An 18624-nucleotide genomic window follows, 5' to 3' on the forward strand; every position below is an offset into this window, starting at 1 on the left:
ATGTAGGACCCACAGGTTTCTTCCTTGGGTGCCTGTGATACAGCAGTGAGCGAAATGAACAAAGAACCTGCTGTATGGAAGATAATCAATTTATAAAATCAAAACAAAGCAAACCTACGTATTGGGTCACTTGGTGATTCATCCTATGGAGAAAAATAAGCCAAGTAACTAAGAAGGGTGGTGACTGATGGGGGCCTGGGTGTTGCTATTAGACTGGTCAGGGAGGGGTCTGCTTCTGAAGTGCCTTAGGAGCAGAGACCTGATGGATGGGACGGTGTGAGCCAGGCAACTGTGTGGAGGAAAAATGGTCCAGGCAGAGGGGCCACCACCACAAAGCCCATGGCAGGTGCATCCTTGGTGTATTTGAGGCCAGGCAAGGATGCCAGTGTGCATGGAGAGGAGTGTGAGAGGGAGGAGGTTAGGACATGAGGTCAGAGAGTAGAGGGGTTAGGTAGCATTTTCTGGGGCTTAATGTGGATTGAAGTTTTGAGCTGAGGCAGACATGACCTGACTTTAAAAGGTTCTCTCCCATCACCACTCTGCCAGCAAGGTGCTTCATCTGGGATTTCTCACTTCTTGACCTAACTTCCCGTGTTCTTTAATTTTTATTGCACAAGACAGTTCTACAGAATGCAAGGTGAACATGTTACATTGAATTTGTATAAAAACATTAGCTCTCTTGTGTAGTCTGAGTGACCTTATTTAAGAGAAGTCTGTTTTAACTGAATTATTCAATACAACTCAAAGACAGTTTTGCTATAGATTGTGTTACATTTTGATTTTAAGGGTTTCTTGAATAACTCTAGTTTTTAATGTCAACCGTTTTTGTCATTGTACCATTGCATGCATGCATGATCAAACCCCCAAAAGTTAGTATAAATTCTTCTGTACATGAGGAAAGATGGAAAAATAACGAATGCTTGTAACTTCATATAGAAAACATTATAAGAATATTTTATATGAATTAGTAAATTTTGTATAAATTAATCTCTCTCTCTCTCTCCTCTCTTTTTCTCTCTCTGACCTAAAATCTGACAGATGTGGATGAATGCCAGGCCATCCCTGGGCTCTGTCAAGGAGGAAATTGCATCAATACTGTTGGATCTTTTGAGTGCAAATGCCCTGCTGGACACAAATTTAATGAAGTGTCACAAAAATGTGAAGGTAAGAAATATCAGGCTTTGCAGTTCAAAAATGGAGGGGCAGGTAAAATCCAAATCAGTGGCAAGTTTTTTTTGTAAATTGTTCCTAATTCCTTCTGTCTTTGTCATTCCTATGAATGTGTAAATATAACATTCTCTCCAGGAATAATACGCCTTTGAAAAGCCTGGCAGCTTTTTTCACTTTTATAGACCCCAAAATTAAATATTAAAACATGACATTTTAATTTTATTTCTGTTGTTGACATTACTACAGATGTCCCCCCTTTTCTAATATTTGGGTTACAATGTTTAAGACACATGTTTTTGCATAGTTCTGTAGATATAAATTTAAATTTGATCATTACATATAATTTAGAATACCTTATCTTCTAATGTTTTCCTAGTAAAAACGTACATTTGATTTTTTTTTAAAGAGACCTATGAACTCATTTATTCTTCAAGTACAAGTAGGGTTAGGGTTAGGGTTAGGTCAAGTTTAGAATTTTCTTTTCTGCCTATTAAATGGACACCTTTTTTATGTTAATCAAACAAAAATAACTTGAGGTAGATTGATTTATTTGCATTTAGTTTATAGATTGAACTTCTAAAAAATGTGTACAGAAAATATGTTCATATTCACCACTACTGAGGCCTGGCTTCTAAGTGTAATAAATACTATTTTTTTAAATGAGAGGGAAACACCCAGGAAATAAGTAGGCAGCATTGAACTCTCTTTTCTTTGGTGAGTGCATGCACCTTATATGTAATATCTGACAATAATGTACCACCATTCTCAGGCCTACATCTCTGATCAGCAGAGAAAACATTTTTCATCTTTTGGTTCACACTCTAGCACTTATGTTGTCTTCTTTCCTAGATGTAAACCATTACCTCTACTTTAAATAAATAAATAAATATATATATATATATATATATGTGTGTGTGTGTGTGTGTGTGTGTGTGTGTGTATTTCAGAGAGGAATGGAGAGGGAGAGAGAAATAGAAACATCAATGATGAGAGAGAATCATTGATTAGCTGCCTCCTGCACGCCCCACACTGGGGATCAAGCCCACAACCCAGGCATGTGCCTTTGACCGGAATCGAACCTGGGACCCTTCAGTCTGCAGGACAACGCTCCATCCATCGAGCCAAACCAGCTAGGGCAACCTCTACTTTAACAATTATACTTGCAAATTTTAAAATATTATGGTATATGTTCTTAGGTATCATACATACATTTTTATGACATTAGTACACTATTAAGATTTATCGCATGCAAAATCCACATCAGAGTGGGCTGTGGCTTACAGGCTCAGGCGGTCTCAGGTTAATATATTCATCTTCAAGAGACAGAGTCAGCTTTCAGAGAGGGGAATATGGGGTGTAGGACTTGGACAGTCTGTTTCGTTTTCTGAAATTATTATTGCTTCCAGTCTGAACTAGAATCATTTTCCTACGTCCCTTATCTTTCACCCAGACCCATCAGTTAGCATCAATTGGGACTGAGCACCTTCTGTGGTTGTGAACGAGACAGAAGACACTCGGATTTAATATCCAGACAGAAAGAAAAATGATTCAAAATCCTTTTATTAATGCTAAGAAACCTATTATGGTGGTGTATCTAATGGACCAAAAATTCAGTCTGAGAATTACTTAACCATTTTCCACAAATATTCCACCCTAACCCCCATTCCCCAAGCTACATATTGAAGTCAGTAGCAAGATAAAAACAGAATACTTTTGGCTAGACCTTTTTTTTCTTTCTTTGCCATCTACTGTTACATTAAATTCAGATAGTGGGTTTTTTCTCTTCCTTTTTATTTTTCTTTGCAAAATTGATATTGGAAGAGACCCTGTTTATACTACGTGTTCTCTGGCCTGGAGGCTGCTGTGAGATGGTTGCCTCCTTACCCCGGTTGAGGAAAGTAATCAGAAAGCCCTCTCAGATGCTTGGTGAGCTGGGTCCCCGCCAGGATCTTCGCTCTTCTCCCGCTGCAGCGCCTCACGATGGGGAGGGCATAGCTCTGGGCATAGGATGATCTCCAGATGCTCAATAGGAGGAAGTCCAGACCCTCTGGCCCACGTGGCTGAAAGGCTGAAGAGACCATCTATGAGCCCCCAGAAGATGGTCGGGCCACATGGGATTCTGTGTCCTTGTGGAAATTGTTCTGGCATCATTGTCATTACTTTGGTGGCTTTTTAAATGTATCTTCCTCTTGACTGGAAGCCCGCAGTAATTTAAAAACACACACCAGGTCAATCAAAAATTGGCTTTAGCAAACTTACAAGATGCTAACCTTCACTCTCTTTGTGATGGTGAAACAGCTTTCCAGAAGATCTTCCTCTGGGAGAATTCTCCTTTCTTAAAATATTCCCCTTTTCTCAAAACTTAAAAAAAAAGTCATGTACAATTTAGGTGCATTTGAAAGTCATGTACAATTTAGGTGCATTTGATGTGTAAATGAACAAACTGAAGTGATTAAATAATAATTATTAAATTTTCATAAATGGGAGAAGAAGATTGAGAGTCATCCTGTGAATGGAGAAAGACAGACACAGCCCATGCCCTCCTTCGCTGGGATTTTTCGATGACTGGAGTGTGCACACTAAAAGGACACAAGCGAGTGGGGGTGGGGGAAGGATGAGGGTTAATGGGGGGGGATAAGGACACATTTGTAATACCTTAACTAATAAAGAATTAAAAAAAATAAAAGGACACGAGCATTTTCTTTTTGGAAACCAAGCCCTATTTGCATAGGCTATTGTGGGATTAAGAAATAAAGTGTAATTAAAGGATTAAGTTTTATTTCTGGAAGAAGTCCCTTGGATTCCTTATGAACCACTAATATTTTGGGATTTAGATTATCACCAGCCCAGCCTTTAGCAATTATAATAGTGCTGCACGACGAAAAGGGCTTTTTATTTTTATTTTTATTTTTTTATATATTTTATTGATTTCTTACAGAGAGGAAGGGAGAGGGATAGAGAGTTAGAAACATCGTTCAGCTGCCTCCTGCACATCTCCCACTGGGGATGTGTCCGCAACCCAGGTACATGCCCTTGACCGGAATCGAACCTGGGACCTTTCAGTCTGCAGGCCGACGCTCTATCCACTGAGCCAAACTGGTTTCGGCACAAAGGGCTTTTTAAAAATGTAGTTCTTAAGTGTGTACACTCCCTACTATGTGAGCCAAAAACCTAGGACTTCCCTTTCTGAAATAATGGCATATTTATCTGATGGCTACTTGCTTTAGGGATTCTTATAGCTCAGGCATCAAGAATTCCTGAGTTACTCAACACATAGACATAGAAAGGGCTCCATCTTCTGCAGCTGCTTACAGGCTCTTGGCCCTCACTGTTCAAGGTCACTGGCTCCCTGTACCGTTGCTGAACAAAATCTCTGTGGTAGAGATGTAAGAGCCCTGGGAATAGAGTAGTCCTGGCCCCAGTCCAGGTAATGTCCCTCATCTTCCGTGGGATCTTGGACAAGTCAATTACCAGCTCTGAGTTACTTCAGTTTTCAAATGAGGAGGTTGAACAAGATGGTATCTGGGTTCTTTCCAGTCCTGCCATCCAGACCTCATCGCCGAATTTCTCACTATTGTTCCTTTGTGATCAGGCTGCCGGTGCTGGGTGAATAAGAAACCATGCGTGCTGGCATACCTAGTGTGACTATCAAGTAGCGTGGCTGATGGTTTTTTCCATGTGACTTGAAGAATCAGCCTGTTTACTTTTTAGTCACACATTTTTCACCGGATTTTGTGTGTGTAATAAAGCAAAATTCATCTCACCAGCTTGGTGACATTCATAATTAGTAGTGTCACATGTTGCTTTTAAACAACTGCCACAATTTTTAGTTTTATATCTTCCTAGTGAATAATCTAGAATCTAGATTCTAGATGGTCCAGATCAGGTTAACTGGTTTTCCCTGTTTCTCACTCAGGGTAGATGTCCATGATCCTGGATGGAGCTGCTGAATAGCTGAGTGTCCCAATGATACCTGGACCAACCTCCATTCCAGTTGCCCCCTCCTTTCTTCCCTCTGCTAGAGGAGCCCCAGGATAGGGAAGTGGCTGAGGGACAGGAAGAATGCCCAGGGAGAGAGAGAGGGAAGGGAAGGAAGACCAAAAACAAAGATCCGGGCAGCAAATCCAGAGGAAAAGGACCCATCATTTGTGTCCCTTCTCAGGTCCATAGAGAGAAGGCAACCATGGCACAGGCATCTCCCAAGGGATAGCTACTCCCCAGCAGCTCTGCCTCTCTCGCCTGCCACAGGGGGACAGGGGAAGTGTCCCAAGCACAGAAGAACCTCTTCCCAGCCAACCCTCACTGCTCACTGGGCCCCTGAAAAGATAGACTTGCAGAAACTGAGAAAGCCACTGTTCCCAGACTCTCCTACCCGGGGTCCCTGGTAGGAGGTAAACACAGTGATAAGAGCCTGGAGAAATAATAAATTCGCATGAATGAATTTCAGAGTATGAGTGATTCTGACACAAATGCTTTATTTATTTAGCCTTTTCCTCTCGAGACCTCCTCACAGCCTGGTCATGAAATCAGAACTCTTGCTTCTGTCCCTGGGAAGCAACAGGACCGAGGAAGCGAGGGGGTGCAGGGAAGTAGAAAGGCCCTAGACACATGGAGGAAAGGGCTGTGTCACTGAGGAGAGGGCACTGAAGGGGACTCAGAGCCATTGAAGCTTTCTCACATTGAGCAGTATGGCCTGGGAGTTCTGTCTTGATCTGTGTGAAAATTAGGGAGGTTCGCACTACAGTGAGTTTTCTATCCTGCTGACCTTGGAGGGTGTTCACATTAAGTGGAAACTCTGTTCCTCCCTCTCCCCAGCCCCTGGCAGTGGAGACTTGGGTTTAACATCACTTTATGAATGAACCTCTTCGCTCTTATTTTGGGCATTACTCATGCCAGTTCTCTGGAGGCCTCCTGGGCACCAGAATTACAGGGATAATTAGAGGAGTTGACACACATAAAGCGTTTAGACAATGCCCAGCACCCAGCACATGTCAGCTCATTCTTATTGTTGCTGCGATAATCTTCAGTAAGGGGTCCACATCGGACCTAGCCAGCAAGTGAAAGACGATTCGCCATCTGGCCAAATTAATTCTGGTTTTACAATGGCTTTTCTCTGGTATATGCTATCACATAAATAACCTCTTTGGATATTGATATATATTGTGTTTTTAATAGGAATGGTAGCAATCATTTATACTATCAGGTAGAAAAAGATTTCTTTCCATAGACACTATCTCCCCACAGGATCTTTGATAGATAGTTTATGACTTAGAAATTAACGTTTAGGGACACTTTGAGAAAGGTGCTTTCTTCTTAATACTGTTGTGGGTTCTGGGTGGAGCATTCCAGTGTCTCTCCCCCCCCCCCCCCGCTCTCTCCTGAACCCACAGAGAAGCATCGTAATGGCAGTCAGAGTGCTCCATCGTGGCCAAGTTTGGTCATCACTCAAACCACGTGGTCTTCTCTGTGGGATTTTGGTATCTGCTTTGTGGGAAATCAGATTGAAACGCAATGCAAGAACTGATGCAGACCATAAAGTAAATAGAGAGGAAGCTTAACTGAATGCACACCATGGAGAGGGAAGGAGAAAACAGAATTTAAAAATAAGTGACATTTGGACTGTTAGCATGCTGTAGTTACTTGGTGAAATAGCAGTACACAGTTTTAGATCTTAAAGGGGAAATTTATTTTATTTTGCTTTTATAATGAATTTGGTGAATTTCTTGGGTAAACCTATATTGAGAGAAGCACCCACTCTTTGAATTGACTTTCTTATGTGCAGCTTTTATTCTATAAAGATTGCTGTTTCTGGCAACACTATTTGACTAATGTCACATCTGATTCCTTGGGTGACAAGCAGTTGTCTATTGTGTCCTGTGAGCACCGAAACTCTTCTTTATGTTCCAGATATTGATGAGTGCAGCACCATTCCTGGAATCTGTGACGGGGGCGAATGTACCAACACAGTCAGCAGCTACTTTTGCAAATGTCCCCCCGGTTTCTACACCTCTTCCGATGGCACCAGATGCGTAGGTAGGTCTAATTGTAAACAGCGTGCATGGTTTCTGTCAATTAGTTCCATAACATCTTTCTAAACAAGTCTGTTAAGGGGTCATTTAATTTCTCACTTAATGTAAAATGTACATTTATGGAAATCTATTAAACAGTCGAGCACCCTTGGAAAGAGCAGAGGCACCCTGTGGTCCTGTTTGGGGATTTTTGCCTCCCATAGAGAGGGGTGATCCAGGAGACTCTACAGATATCCTCAGGCTATGAATTAACCTGCAGTTATGCAAGTGTCAAACCTTGAAGCCCTGCTTGACTCTTCTCTCTTTTGACCCCCAACCTTCAGTCATTTCCTGGGACCTATACTAATTCAGGTCTGAAGTTTTGCCATAATCTTTTCATTGGTCTTCCCGCTCCCTGGCTTCTCTACAATTTATCTTGTCAGATTTATCTTCCTCAAGTAGAGCTCTGATTAAATAACTCTCTTGCTCTGGTAGTTTTCCATTAGGATTTGGAGATTAGTGGATCCTTCAGGTGCTGCAAGCCCCCCAGAGCTTCTGGAGTTAGAGAGGGGGCTGTGAACATGGGGAGGCTGAGTGGAGAGGGCTGTTGCCTTCCACCCCCAATCCCTACATCCACACCCTCCAGCTCTGTTTTTATCTGTTTGAATGTTAAACTTCCATGAAAAATATTAATTAAATAAGGGGTTTTGTTGTTTAAAAAAATAGATTTGACAACTGCTGGATTTAACAACTGCTAAGACTCCCTTCAAAACCGATTATTTTAGACTAAAGTTCCAGTTCCAGAGTGTGCAGCCTGATAGCTAAGAAGCTTCGCTCTCTGCCCGCTCCCAACCTCGCTAAGTTGTCAGCACAGCTCCTGCTTCTCACCCTCAAACAGGCCATTCATTTTTATCCCTTCATGCCTGTAATTATTCATGTTGCACCCACCACTCAACACACCCTTCTTCCCAGCTCAAGTTCCCTTTCACATTCTTCTCAGGCCCTCTGTCTTTGAGGGTGTTCCAGATCAGCTTACCTGAAAGCTATTTCTCCCTTACCCAGGGACATGCTTCTCACAAATGGCCTCATAGGGAAATTCTATATCTGCATGTTTTTATCTCACTAATTATGCCATAAGCTACCCTTAAAGACTAGTAACTGCTGTCCTTATATCCCAGCACAGTTTCTCCTATGTTGTAGCACTCAGTAAGTATTTGTTGAATATCAAGATGAGTAAGTCATTACCATTGGGACAATGCTAGGAAGCCCGTGGCAAATGGCCTTGGAGAAAAGTGAAGGCTATCTTTTGATGTTTGTTTTTGGCCCATATTTTTGGAGACACTCAGCTTCACATCCTCACCACAGGCCATGGATTTCAGACCAAAACGAAATTGCACTTGAAATTCTGAATTCCTTTTTACTTAGTCACATATAATGAAAGCCGAGGGCAGTCTCTTACAGTTGACATTTGGATAACTACAACTAGTGAGGGAAGGATATCTGACTTTTCCTTAGAAACAATGGGAGTGCCCAGATTGCTGGATTTTCCAGGATCTATCCATAGAATAGGAACTGCAGTGAAAGAATGGTAAGTGCAATATATAGTTCCTTTCCCCCCCCAAAAAAGTCCCAATTAGCATATGGCCTCTAGTGGATATGCTTAGCACAGAGGTAGATCAGAAGTCCTTTCCTGGCCAGAAAATAGGTAGATTTTTTTTTTAACTTTCAAAGAGAGACTCAAATGACATTAAAATGGTTAAAACACATTTACATATCAGATTTCTTACATTAAAAGTTTTTTTTCTTTTTACTAGATATATTTATGCTAATTTTTTACAAAGGAAGAGGGTGGGAAGGGAAATTATGGATCACCTTGGTATGAGGTGCTTTGTGGAAGTTACCTAACTTAATGTTCATGACAGTGCCATAGATGGAAGAAGCTGGGGTTTAGAGAGTCCAGGTAAATAGGTTGGTCCAGTTGTTTAAGTGACTAGTAAGTGAGGGAGCTGGATTTCAGCCTGGGCCTCAGTCCACAGTCTGGCCTCCTTCCACTGCTTCCTCCCAGATGAAGCCCATGCAGTAACTTTCTTGCCATACCTCCAGGCAAGCACTGTTTCTCCTTCTTTGGAACTTTCTGGTTCCCATAATTAGCAATTTATTATATAAAATTATCCAGAGGACATATCTGCCTTTGCTAATGCTAATATTTCCTGCCATGGTAAACCACAGAGACACCCCCCTCAAATAATCCCTATTGGCAGGAAAATAGATTTAGTCTCCAACTTATATACAAATCCAAGGTTAGCTGGTAAGTTGGCTGTTTGGAATCAGTAAATCTAACCAATAGAAAAATCCCATATGTAGATGGTGGTCTGCAGTGTTTCCTTATATATCTCTTCTAAGCATGCAATTCTGTTACCTTCTGTCAGCACATCCTGAGACTCTCAGCCCTCCTCAGCCCCAGTGCCCTCTGTGTTCTGTAAGCTCTGGCAGGATTATTTTATTTTTTGTTCTGTGATCATTTGTTGGCACACTAAGACCCTTTGTGTAGGGTTGTCTTTTCATAGTAGTGTGTCTGTCACATCAACTCCCAGGGTCCCAAAGATGTCCTGTGCCTAGTTTAGGCCTCACTGCCCCTAACTCTGGGCTGGACACAATGATGCTAGTGATTGGATAAGAGAGGCCTGTTGATAGGCTAGGAGGACCTGCAAATACCTATTTATAATATATTTGTTCTGCCATGATGTGGCTTCTGGGTCCTGAGAGGGAGGGGGAAATTCCTGTTCCTTTCCTGCTAGGTGTCTTGGCCAGGACAGGTTTAAAATAGCTGATGGTGTCTGCGGCTCCCCCTACCTCCCTTTATCTCCTTCAAATCCTGACATTCTTCTCCCTCGGCTTCCGTAGGTCTTCATATTATCCTGAATCCACCCCTGACCCTCCATGCAAAGTGATCCGGCACCAGAATGGTTTTCTCCCCACTTACTATGGCATTGCTACCTGATGACATAGGGAACTTCAGGCTGGTGTGCCCAGGGCTCAGTTCCTCCAAATAGAGTCTGGTTTTCACAGATTTTCTCTTCTTTTACCTATTAGCCCATAGGTTTTCTTTAAAATGTTGAGTTGTATAAATGTGTGCATTTTTAACAAAGGCTGTCCTTCTGGAAAAAATAAAGCAAAAGCAAAATGAGTATTGCATGTGCAGGTGCCATTTGTAAATCAAGGACTGTGGCAACCGAAACATGGCTGACAATTTTTTCAACATTCACCATTTTGATCAAGAGTCTCAGTCTCAGTGATTTAACACATAAGATAGCCAGCGGAGCGGTAACATAGTGTCATAGTTAATTTGCAAAATAATAGGCATTAGCCCATTATGAGTTTGCTGTCCCCAGCTTTTCTCTGAAAGATAACCCATGCTGAAAATTATTAGACAAATTTTGGTCAAGTGTTTACACTGGGTTTGGACCACCGAATTCATTGGAAGCTGGGATATAAGCCAGTTTTTAACATCTCTTTCCATTCTTAACAGCCTTTGGTTTCTGATCTTCAAATATTTACCAATCCCTGAATATACAAAGTACTAGTGGCTTTAAGGCATTGCCAACTAGAATGTAATAACTCCTATCTCTCCAACTTCTTCAGGAGGAGGTGCCACCCTTGGCTTCACAGAACATGCCTTGTCTGCACCCCTCTCCCGCCCTCTACCCTGGACCAGCCTGGAATAACACTTGTCCTGCCTCTTTGCTGAGAATATTAGTCTGACCAGAGCTGCAGGAACTGGGATCACAAAAAATTTCTGGAAAGCACATTCATTCTTGCTAGTGGTTTTAAGTCCTTTTCAGAAATGATCTTACACCCTTTCAAGTGGACCCATAGTTTTACAGTTTGTCTAGGCTTATTGTAGCCTTTATCACTTGATGTTAACAATGTAACTGCTTCTAAGTTAGCCTGGTTTTTAAATTTTATTTCACTTTATTCATTTACTAGAGGCCCAGTGCACGGGATTTGTGCCCTGGTGGGGGCGTGGCCTGCGGGGATCGACCCGCTGTGGGAGCACCGCTCATCCTGGTCAGCCGAGTGGCTGTGGACCTGCCCTCTGAGTGGCTGCTCCCTGGTCCAGCATCTTTCATGGAGCTGGAGCACTTGGATCTCCAGGGGACCCAGTCGGGGCCGGGCCCAGGGACAATAGCACTGAGAGGCGGTGGAGTAGGCCTCAGTCCTGCAGTGGCCACGATCCCGCCTCCCAGCCTCTGGGGTCAGCTCTGTGAGCCCAGTGGCAGCACTGCAAGGCCTGCAGGCTTCCGGAAGAGGCAGCAGGGAGCGAGGAGGAGGAGCCTGGGAGGAGGAGGCAGTGATCGATCCAGCCCGGGTTCCTGCCTGTTGTTGGCCCGAGGTTTGCAGCGGGAGCAGCCGCTCATCCCGGTCAGCCAAGCGGCACTCCCACTGTGGGAGCGCACTGACCACCAGGGGGCAGCTCTTGCCTTGAGTGTCTGCCCCCTGGTGGTCAGTGTGCATCATAGCAACTGGTCGACCAGTCATTCTGGTTGTTCTGCCATTCGCTCGCTGGGCTTTTATTATATAGGATTGCAGTCATCAAGATTTGAAGGCTTTGCATTCCTAAGAATGATGTAGATGAAAACCATGCTAGGTATAACTCTTTGGGCAAACTTAATGTTTAATATTTAGTCTTATAGGAAACATAGGGGCAGATTTTTTTACTATTAAAAAATTCCACACTTCAGAAAAGGATTTGCCACTTATATTCTTTTAAATGACAGACATATGTAAAACATCATTTACATTTCAGAACATTATTTTGTATTATCTGTGCAGAGATGTGCTTTACTTGAAGAGAAGCACACCATTAACGCGCGCCAGGTAGACCAAGGTGTTCAGTTGGCTCCTTCTCGGTAGCCCAGGGTTGCACTTCGGTGTGTCAATGTTGTCATGACAGTCAGACATGATGTCACCCAGTAAAAGTGATCTATAGAGAGAAATATGTCTTCCCATGTTGCTTTGGGATGATACCTTCTGCCAAAAATAAATAAATAAATAAATGCTTCCAGAACCATTGTCTCCTATAGGACTAAGAACTTGGAATCGCCTACATTTTGAACTTGTAAATATTTCGTGCCTTATAAAATTCGTTAGGGCCCCAGGACAAAAGGAAATCTTGATTAGCAAGCATTGGATCTGTCTGCAAAGTGGCTCATTCCTTAAAAAAAAAAAAATCTCAAGTCTGACTCATAGTTTCAGACTGCAAAATAAGAAAGATCTTTTAGAAATGCAGAGTATAGTGCAGACTTAATGTTGTTTTAAAATAGATTTATATCAATATTTGCCTAAAGGGGCTCGAATGAAATCATTTGAAACCAAGGACAACACAGTCTCCCTTCAGTAGAGAGACCTGTCTTTGTAATAATTAACTGTCACCGCCGTGGTTTTCTTAGTCTCTCTTTTCCTATGGCACATATGGTTGTAATCATTCGTTCCCACCTTGGGATTGGAATGTGGGCCTTGGGCCAAGTGCACCAGCTCGCAGGGGCACAAGGTGTGAGCCGAAGACGGGGTTTCTGTCGGAGCATTGTTCCTGAGCGGGGCTCGCAGCTTCCCTTCCAGGGGCAGGAGTGTCCGTTCCTGCTGCCGGAGCCCAAATGGGAAATGCAGAGGTGGCGGGCAGCAGAGTGTTGTAACCAGTTTGATCTCAGTGATGTGTGTGTGTGTTTCTTTCTTCTCTCAGACGTTCGCCCAGGATACTGTTACACGGCTCTGGCAAACGGGCGCTGTTCTAACCAGATGCCACAGTCCACAACCAAAATGCAGTGCTGCTGTGACATCGGCCGATGCTGGTCTCCAGGGATCACCCTCGCCCCTGAGATGTGTCCCATCAGAGCAACTGGTAAGAGCCCTCCCAGCTTACTGTCCCGACTCGGCCCCCACAGGCCTGGTGGCAATGTGCATGAGGCAGATTTCATGGAAACCCAGGTAAGTAAGATTCCCAAAAATAAGAGATGACATTCAGGAAAATTTCCCCAGGTCACGGACTGGGAAAATAGAGGCCTATATCAATAACACTGCTTCCAGGTACAGCTTCTTACTTCGCTTGCCTATGACCGCCGAACAGCACCCTTTTCTGGAAGCAATTGCTCCCTCTTATTCGCATCTATTTCTTTTGGCCGCATGCAGTCCTCCAAAGCTCCGAATAAAACGCAGCTCTCCCAGAGCCTTTCAGGGGAGCTATTCTGGGTACACATTTCCTCCTTCCCTAACATCTGACACTTTCCTTTTCCTACTTGCCAAGTTCTGTTGACTTTTTTTTTTTTTTACAATATCTCTTTCATCTGTCATATTTATTTCCACGTAATGTTCATTTTCCCGCGTCTGGGCTATTGCGGTAGCCTCCTAGCTGATCTCCGTGAACTCCACAGCTGCCACATACATTTCCCAAAGCATAACTCATCCGGAGTTCAGTTAAAAAAATTATGTCTGGGGGAAAATGTAGAGAAAGATGTCCAGAAAAATTTTCCCAGGACGAAGTCAGGCCATATATACTGGTCTAAGTCACTTTATTTCTTGAAAATAAGATTTTAGTACTTAGCCTTATATTTAGTCCCCAAAACTGCTCCCTGTTCATCTTTTAACTCTTGTTCTTTGTAATAGCTTTCTTTTCTTTTTTAATATATATTTTATTGATTTCAGAGAGGAAGGAAGAGGGGGAGAGAGGTAGAAACATCAGTACTGAGAGAGAATCATTGATTGGCTGCCTCCTGCATGGTCTACACTGGGGATCGAGCTCGCAACCAGGACATGTACCCGGACTGGGAATCGAATCGTGACCTTCTGGTTCATAGCCCAACCACTGAACCACGCTGGCCAGGCTAGCTTTATTTTCTAGTTACATAATGTGATCCAGTGTTCCTTGAACCCAGTCACAGTATTTCTAAACTCAAATGTTCCTTTCTCTTAACACTTCTCCCCAGTTCAGGTCCTTCTTCCTCTTCCTCACCCCTGCCATCCTGCTCATTATCTACCCTCTTGTCTGTTAAGGATTGGCTCAAAGGTGACCTGGTCCATATACTCTCCCTAGACAACGAGCTGGAATTGCTGCTTTGTCCTCAGTGCTCCAGGCTTGTGCTCCTGCTGCGGCACCCGTCCCACCAGCTCTGCCTTGTGCCTCTGTGTGTTCATACATTGTGTTTTCACTAGTTGGTAAATCTCATTAGGACGTCTCCTACATCATTATAGCCCCATGTTCCTTATGCTTTTTTTTTTAACACTTCCACAGTACTTAGCAAAATCTTGCTTATAGGAGGCAATCAGTAGAATGAACAATTTATTAAGTGACATCTTTCCCAGCAGTTCTAAGTTATAACTGGGGTTATATCTCCTTCTCAACCTGATTCCTGAAAAGTGTGTTTAAATCAGGGACATTTGGGAGAGAAAAGGAAGGTGAGGGTGGATAATGCAGAGTTAATGAAATACTTTAGAGTATGCTACTCACAGAATGCGAATTGCCCATTATCGAGGGTTATAGAATTGCTCACAGATGTTGCTATAAAATTTCTGTTTATTGCTGAGAATTATATGTGTGAGTTAAAGAAGCAATAAAATCTTTCAATATCTTTTAACATATACCAAGTCATATATTTTGTTTGATTTGCTTACGGTCTCTGACCTAAAAATATAACCCACCCTCCTTCATTCATTAGGGAGACCATTTAGTAGGTCGCTGTTTAGACACACGTGACTTCCTACTAAGACGTATGGCTTGGGTACCAGGAAAATTGCTTTTTAAATACATATGTTAACTTAGGAATCAGTAGCAGCAATGTGGATTTCTTCCTATGTTGAGGCTTGAGTAGAGGAGAGAGAAAACTGGAGCAGGTTTAGGTGCCTGAAGACCTACTTTGGGACACACGTGGTAGAAGGCCTGGTTCCCTTGGGTCCTAGGTGTACCAGGAAAGATGCACAGGCTGAAGTAGGCCCAGGGCAAAGCAGACTGATAGATAAAACACATTTGTGGGTAGGTGTGTGTTTGCTCAAATGTTCCAGTACCAGTGCTACAGAGCTTGGGCCTCTGACAGAGAGTGATGACGTAGGAAGGAATATTTTAGATAGGTCAGTTTTTTACTCTTCAAAAAATAAAATCTGTATCATCTCTGGGTTAAATGGGGATGGGAAAGGTGGACATCAACTGAACAAAATTCGCCCCAGGTTGCTGATCCTGAATGTAAAGGCATTTAATGGATAGTTATTAAATTGAAGAAAGTACAGGACCCAGTCTGATACATTCTCCTGGAGAGGACACGATGCATTTAATGGTGTGCTTAAAGTAATATACCCACCTAATTAGCAGAAATTATGATAAGCTATGGAACTTCTTTTATACAAATGCTGAAAGACTAAAAAAAAAAGAAAGAAAGGCTGCTTGATGCTTGGAAGCAAAACGAGTCCTTTAATATAATTGGCATTCAATTAAATCCAGCACATTAACAGATTCCTCTTAAGTGCATTTTAAGACACAATTTAAGGGCTAGGCTGAGCATGGGAGGTTCAACTATGAATGTAACTCAGTAAGACATTTTACTGTGTCTTAGAAGAAACCAGACTTTAGTCCACAACGAAATGAAAAATATTGGCCTAATTTCTATTAATGGACTAAACTAATATGGAAAGTAACTATGGGAGAATCTCTGTGTGACAGTGATAATACAATTATCAATATTCTGGCAAGAAAGTAAAAATACATGAAAAATTGCATGGTCAGTTTTCTCAAGGAAGGTTACTATGACAGAATATGGCTATTTGTGGGAAACATGAAACTGATTAGTTAAGTGAATACTTCTCTGGAAACCTGGGTACTGTTTAAAAACACCTGCTTGGAAGCCCAGGGGGCAAAAAGTGTCACAGATCTAAAGACAATTTCTTCTAATAAAGATATGGCATTGTGGGAAATAGGAATCGGCCTGAATCAGGGTGTACTGGTTCAGAGGGTCATTAGGCAGCATTAGCAGCAGACCACCACCCCCTGGGCCCCGTGGGCCCCTCCTTCACCATCACTCTGCTGTCTTTCACAAGTAGGTGTTCCTCAGGGGTTCTGTCCCCGCATTCCCTTCCTTAGATGAGCTCACCCATCTCTATGGCTTTAGGTATCACCCATCTACTAATAACTGCAAAACTTATGCCCAGCCTGACTTCTCTTTAGGCTTCAAACTCTCTTAGACAAATGCTGTGTGACATCTGCACTGGGATGTCTGATATCTCAAAACTGGTCTGTTCAGATGGAACATAGAGCTTCCACCCACCAAACCCACCCCCACCACACTTTTCCCCATCCCAGGGATCGGAGCCTGCATCTACCCAATTGCACAACCAGGAAATTAGAAGTCATTCTCAATTTCCTCTTCCCTCCACTCTGACATTTACTCCTGCACCAAGCACTATCCATTATTCTCTAAAATGTGCTTTAAATTTATCTACTTCTGTCTGATTCCATCACTACCACCTTTGTTCAGTCATCATTGTCTTGCCCCGGGTTCTTGGCTCCCTCCAGTACATCTTCCACGTTAGCAAGAATGATCTGGAAATGTTCATCTTCTCACATCTTAACCCTGCTGAAGACCTCCAGTGCTTTCCATTGCGCATGAAATAAAATCTGGGCTTTTAAGGGTACTCTTTAGAGTCCTTTGGGATTCACAGGTAGGACTAGATGGAGAAAGTGGCATTTCTTCTCCTTTGAAGTGAATTGTGATATAAGTTAAAGACTTCCTGGGTTTGGGGGAGGCATTGGTACACCCCCTAGTAAGGTTGTTTTGGGTTTTGAATTATTGTACCAGTATGGCTGCTGATGTAGGTATTCTGAATGGGAATGAAGTCAGTTGGCTTTTTTCCTTTTCTTCAGTTGACCTACGAGGTTTGAAGATCAGTGCTATTCAAAGATTTCTTTGAAAAGTAAGGATGATTTCCATGGACCAATGACAGATGCTACAGCTTAGCTGTTGTGTTCTGTTGTGTTTTTCCAGAGGATTACAACAAGCTGTGCTCTGTCCCTATGGTGATTCCCGAGAGACCCGGATATCCTCCCCCACCCATTGGCCCCATTCCTCCAGTTCACCCTGTTCCTCCTGGCTTTCCTCCGGGACCTGGCGTTCCGGGCCTTCGACCACCAGTGGACTATCCGTATCCATCTCGGGAACCACCAAGTAAGAATTCAGAAGTCATCTAGCAATTTTTCTTGCATTAGTCAGCTTAACTTTTTGTTGTTGGTTATGCTGCTTTAGTCATTAAATAATTTTACCAAATCTTGGATTAACTTTGAGTTTATATAGTGTTGTATAAAACTTTCTCAATTTACCTAGTTCTTAGATTAAAAATGGGAGGTTTCATATTCTCCAGAGATTAATGTCCTTTTATGTTATAGATGTTTTCAGTCAACTGTGGGAAAGATTTGGGAGAGATTTAAATCTGATTACAGGATGAATTAATAGAGGAGGTGTAAAATTATCCTTGGGTTATTAGTCATACAAAGCAGTTTTGCAAGTAAATGCCAATAACTCACTGCCTTATGTCTCCAACCTAGAATCTTGAGATTGGGGTGGAAAAAGGGGTGGGGAGGAGTAGACAGAGAAGCAGGTGATACCTGGCCAGGTATGCCACAGTGCAATGCGATCTCTGTGGGCAGGATGGAAGTGTGCTTTATTGAAGCCAGATGACCTTTGTTTGCCCAGGGTCTCCTTCCTTTATGATCCAGCATCTTGCCCATCATTGCCAGATTAAGTGCTGATGAAAGATGCCCTAGTTACAAAGCATTTTAATGGGATTTAATATGATTCCTTTAGGGGTGCTGCCAGTCAACGTCACTGATTACTGCCAGTTGTTTCGTCACCTCTGTCAAAACGGACGCTGCATTCCAACTCCTGGGAGCTACCGGTGTGAGTGCAACAAAGGATTCCAGCTGGACCTTCGTGGGGAGTGCATCGGTATGTAATAGATCGCTAGGTTGGTAGCAAGTGGTTACTGCAGTGTTCTGTTCTGTTCCTTGACTATACAGGTTTTCTATTCTCTGTAACGAGTCACCTCAAACTTAGTGGCATCACACGTTAGTGGCATTGCAAGTGGCAACACAAATGTATTATCTTATAGTTCTGTAGGTTAGAAGTCCAACACAGTCTCACGGGGCTGACAGCAAGGTGTTACAGTGCTGTGCTCCCCTTGGAGGCTCTCAGGAAAGTTCATTTCTTTGCCTTTTCCAGTTTCTGGAGCCTTCTGTATTCCTTGTCTGAGGGGTCCTACCTCTATCTTCAAAGCCAACAGGGTAACGTCCTCAGATCAGTCTCTAACTCTCTGGTTCCCTCTCCCAAACCCCCCTTCCACTCAAGGACCTTCGTGATCACCATGGGGGATCTGTGTGATCCAGGAGATCCTCCCCAGCTCAGATCTGCTGATT

At 42.8% G+C, this 18624-nt stretch overlaps 1 protein-coding gene across 1 annotated transcript in view; it reads left to right on the top strand.

Moving 5' to 3' along the window:
- The window catches only part of FBN1 (fibrillin 1), a 236126-nt gene that overhangs the window by 110967 nt on the left and 106535 nt on the right, over positions 1–18624 (top strand). Inside the window, exons 7-11 of the mRNA XM_006085996.3 lie at positions 1039–1164; positions 7078–7203; positions 12919–13077; positions 17201–17380; positions 18017–18157. Coding sequence (XP_006086058.1) covers positions 1039–1164; positions 7078–7203; positions 12919–13077; positions 17201–17380; positions 18017–18157 — 732 coding nt within the window. The remainder of the gene's footprint in view (positions 1–1038; positions 1165–7077; positions 7204–12918; positions 13078–17200; positions 17381–18016; positions 18158–18624) is intronic.

The sequence above is a fragment of the Myotis lucifugus genome, unplaced genomic scaffold (genome assembly GCF_000147115.1).
Source record: "Myotis lucifugus unplaced genomic scaffold, Myoluc2.0 scaffold_23, whole genome shotgun sequence".
Taxonomy (NCBI): Eukaryota; Metazoa; Chordata; class Mammalia; order Chiroptera; family Vespertilionidae; genus Myotis; species Myotis lucifugus.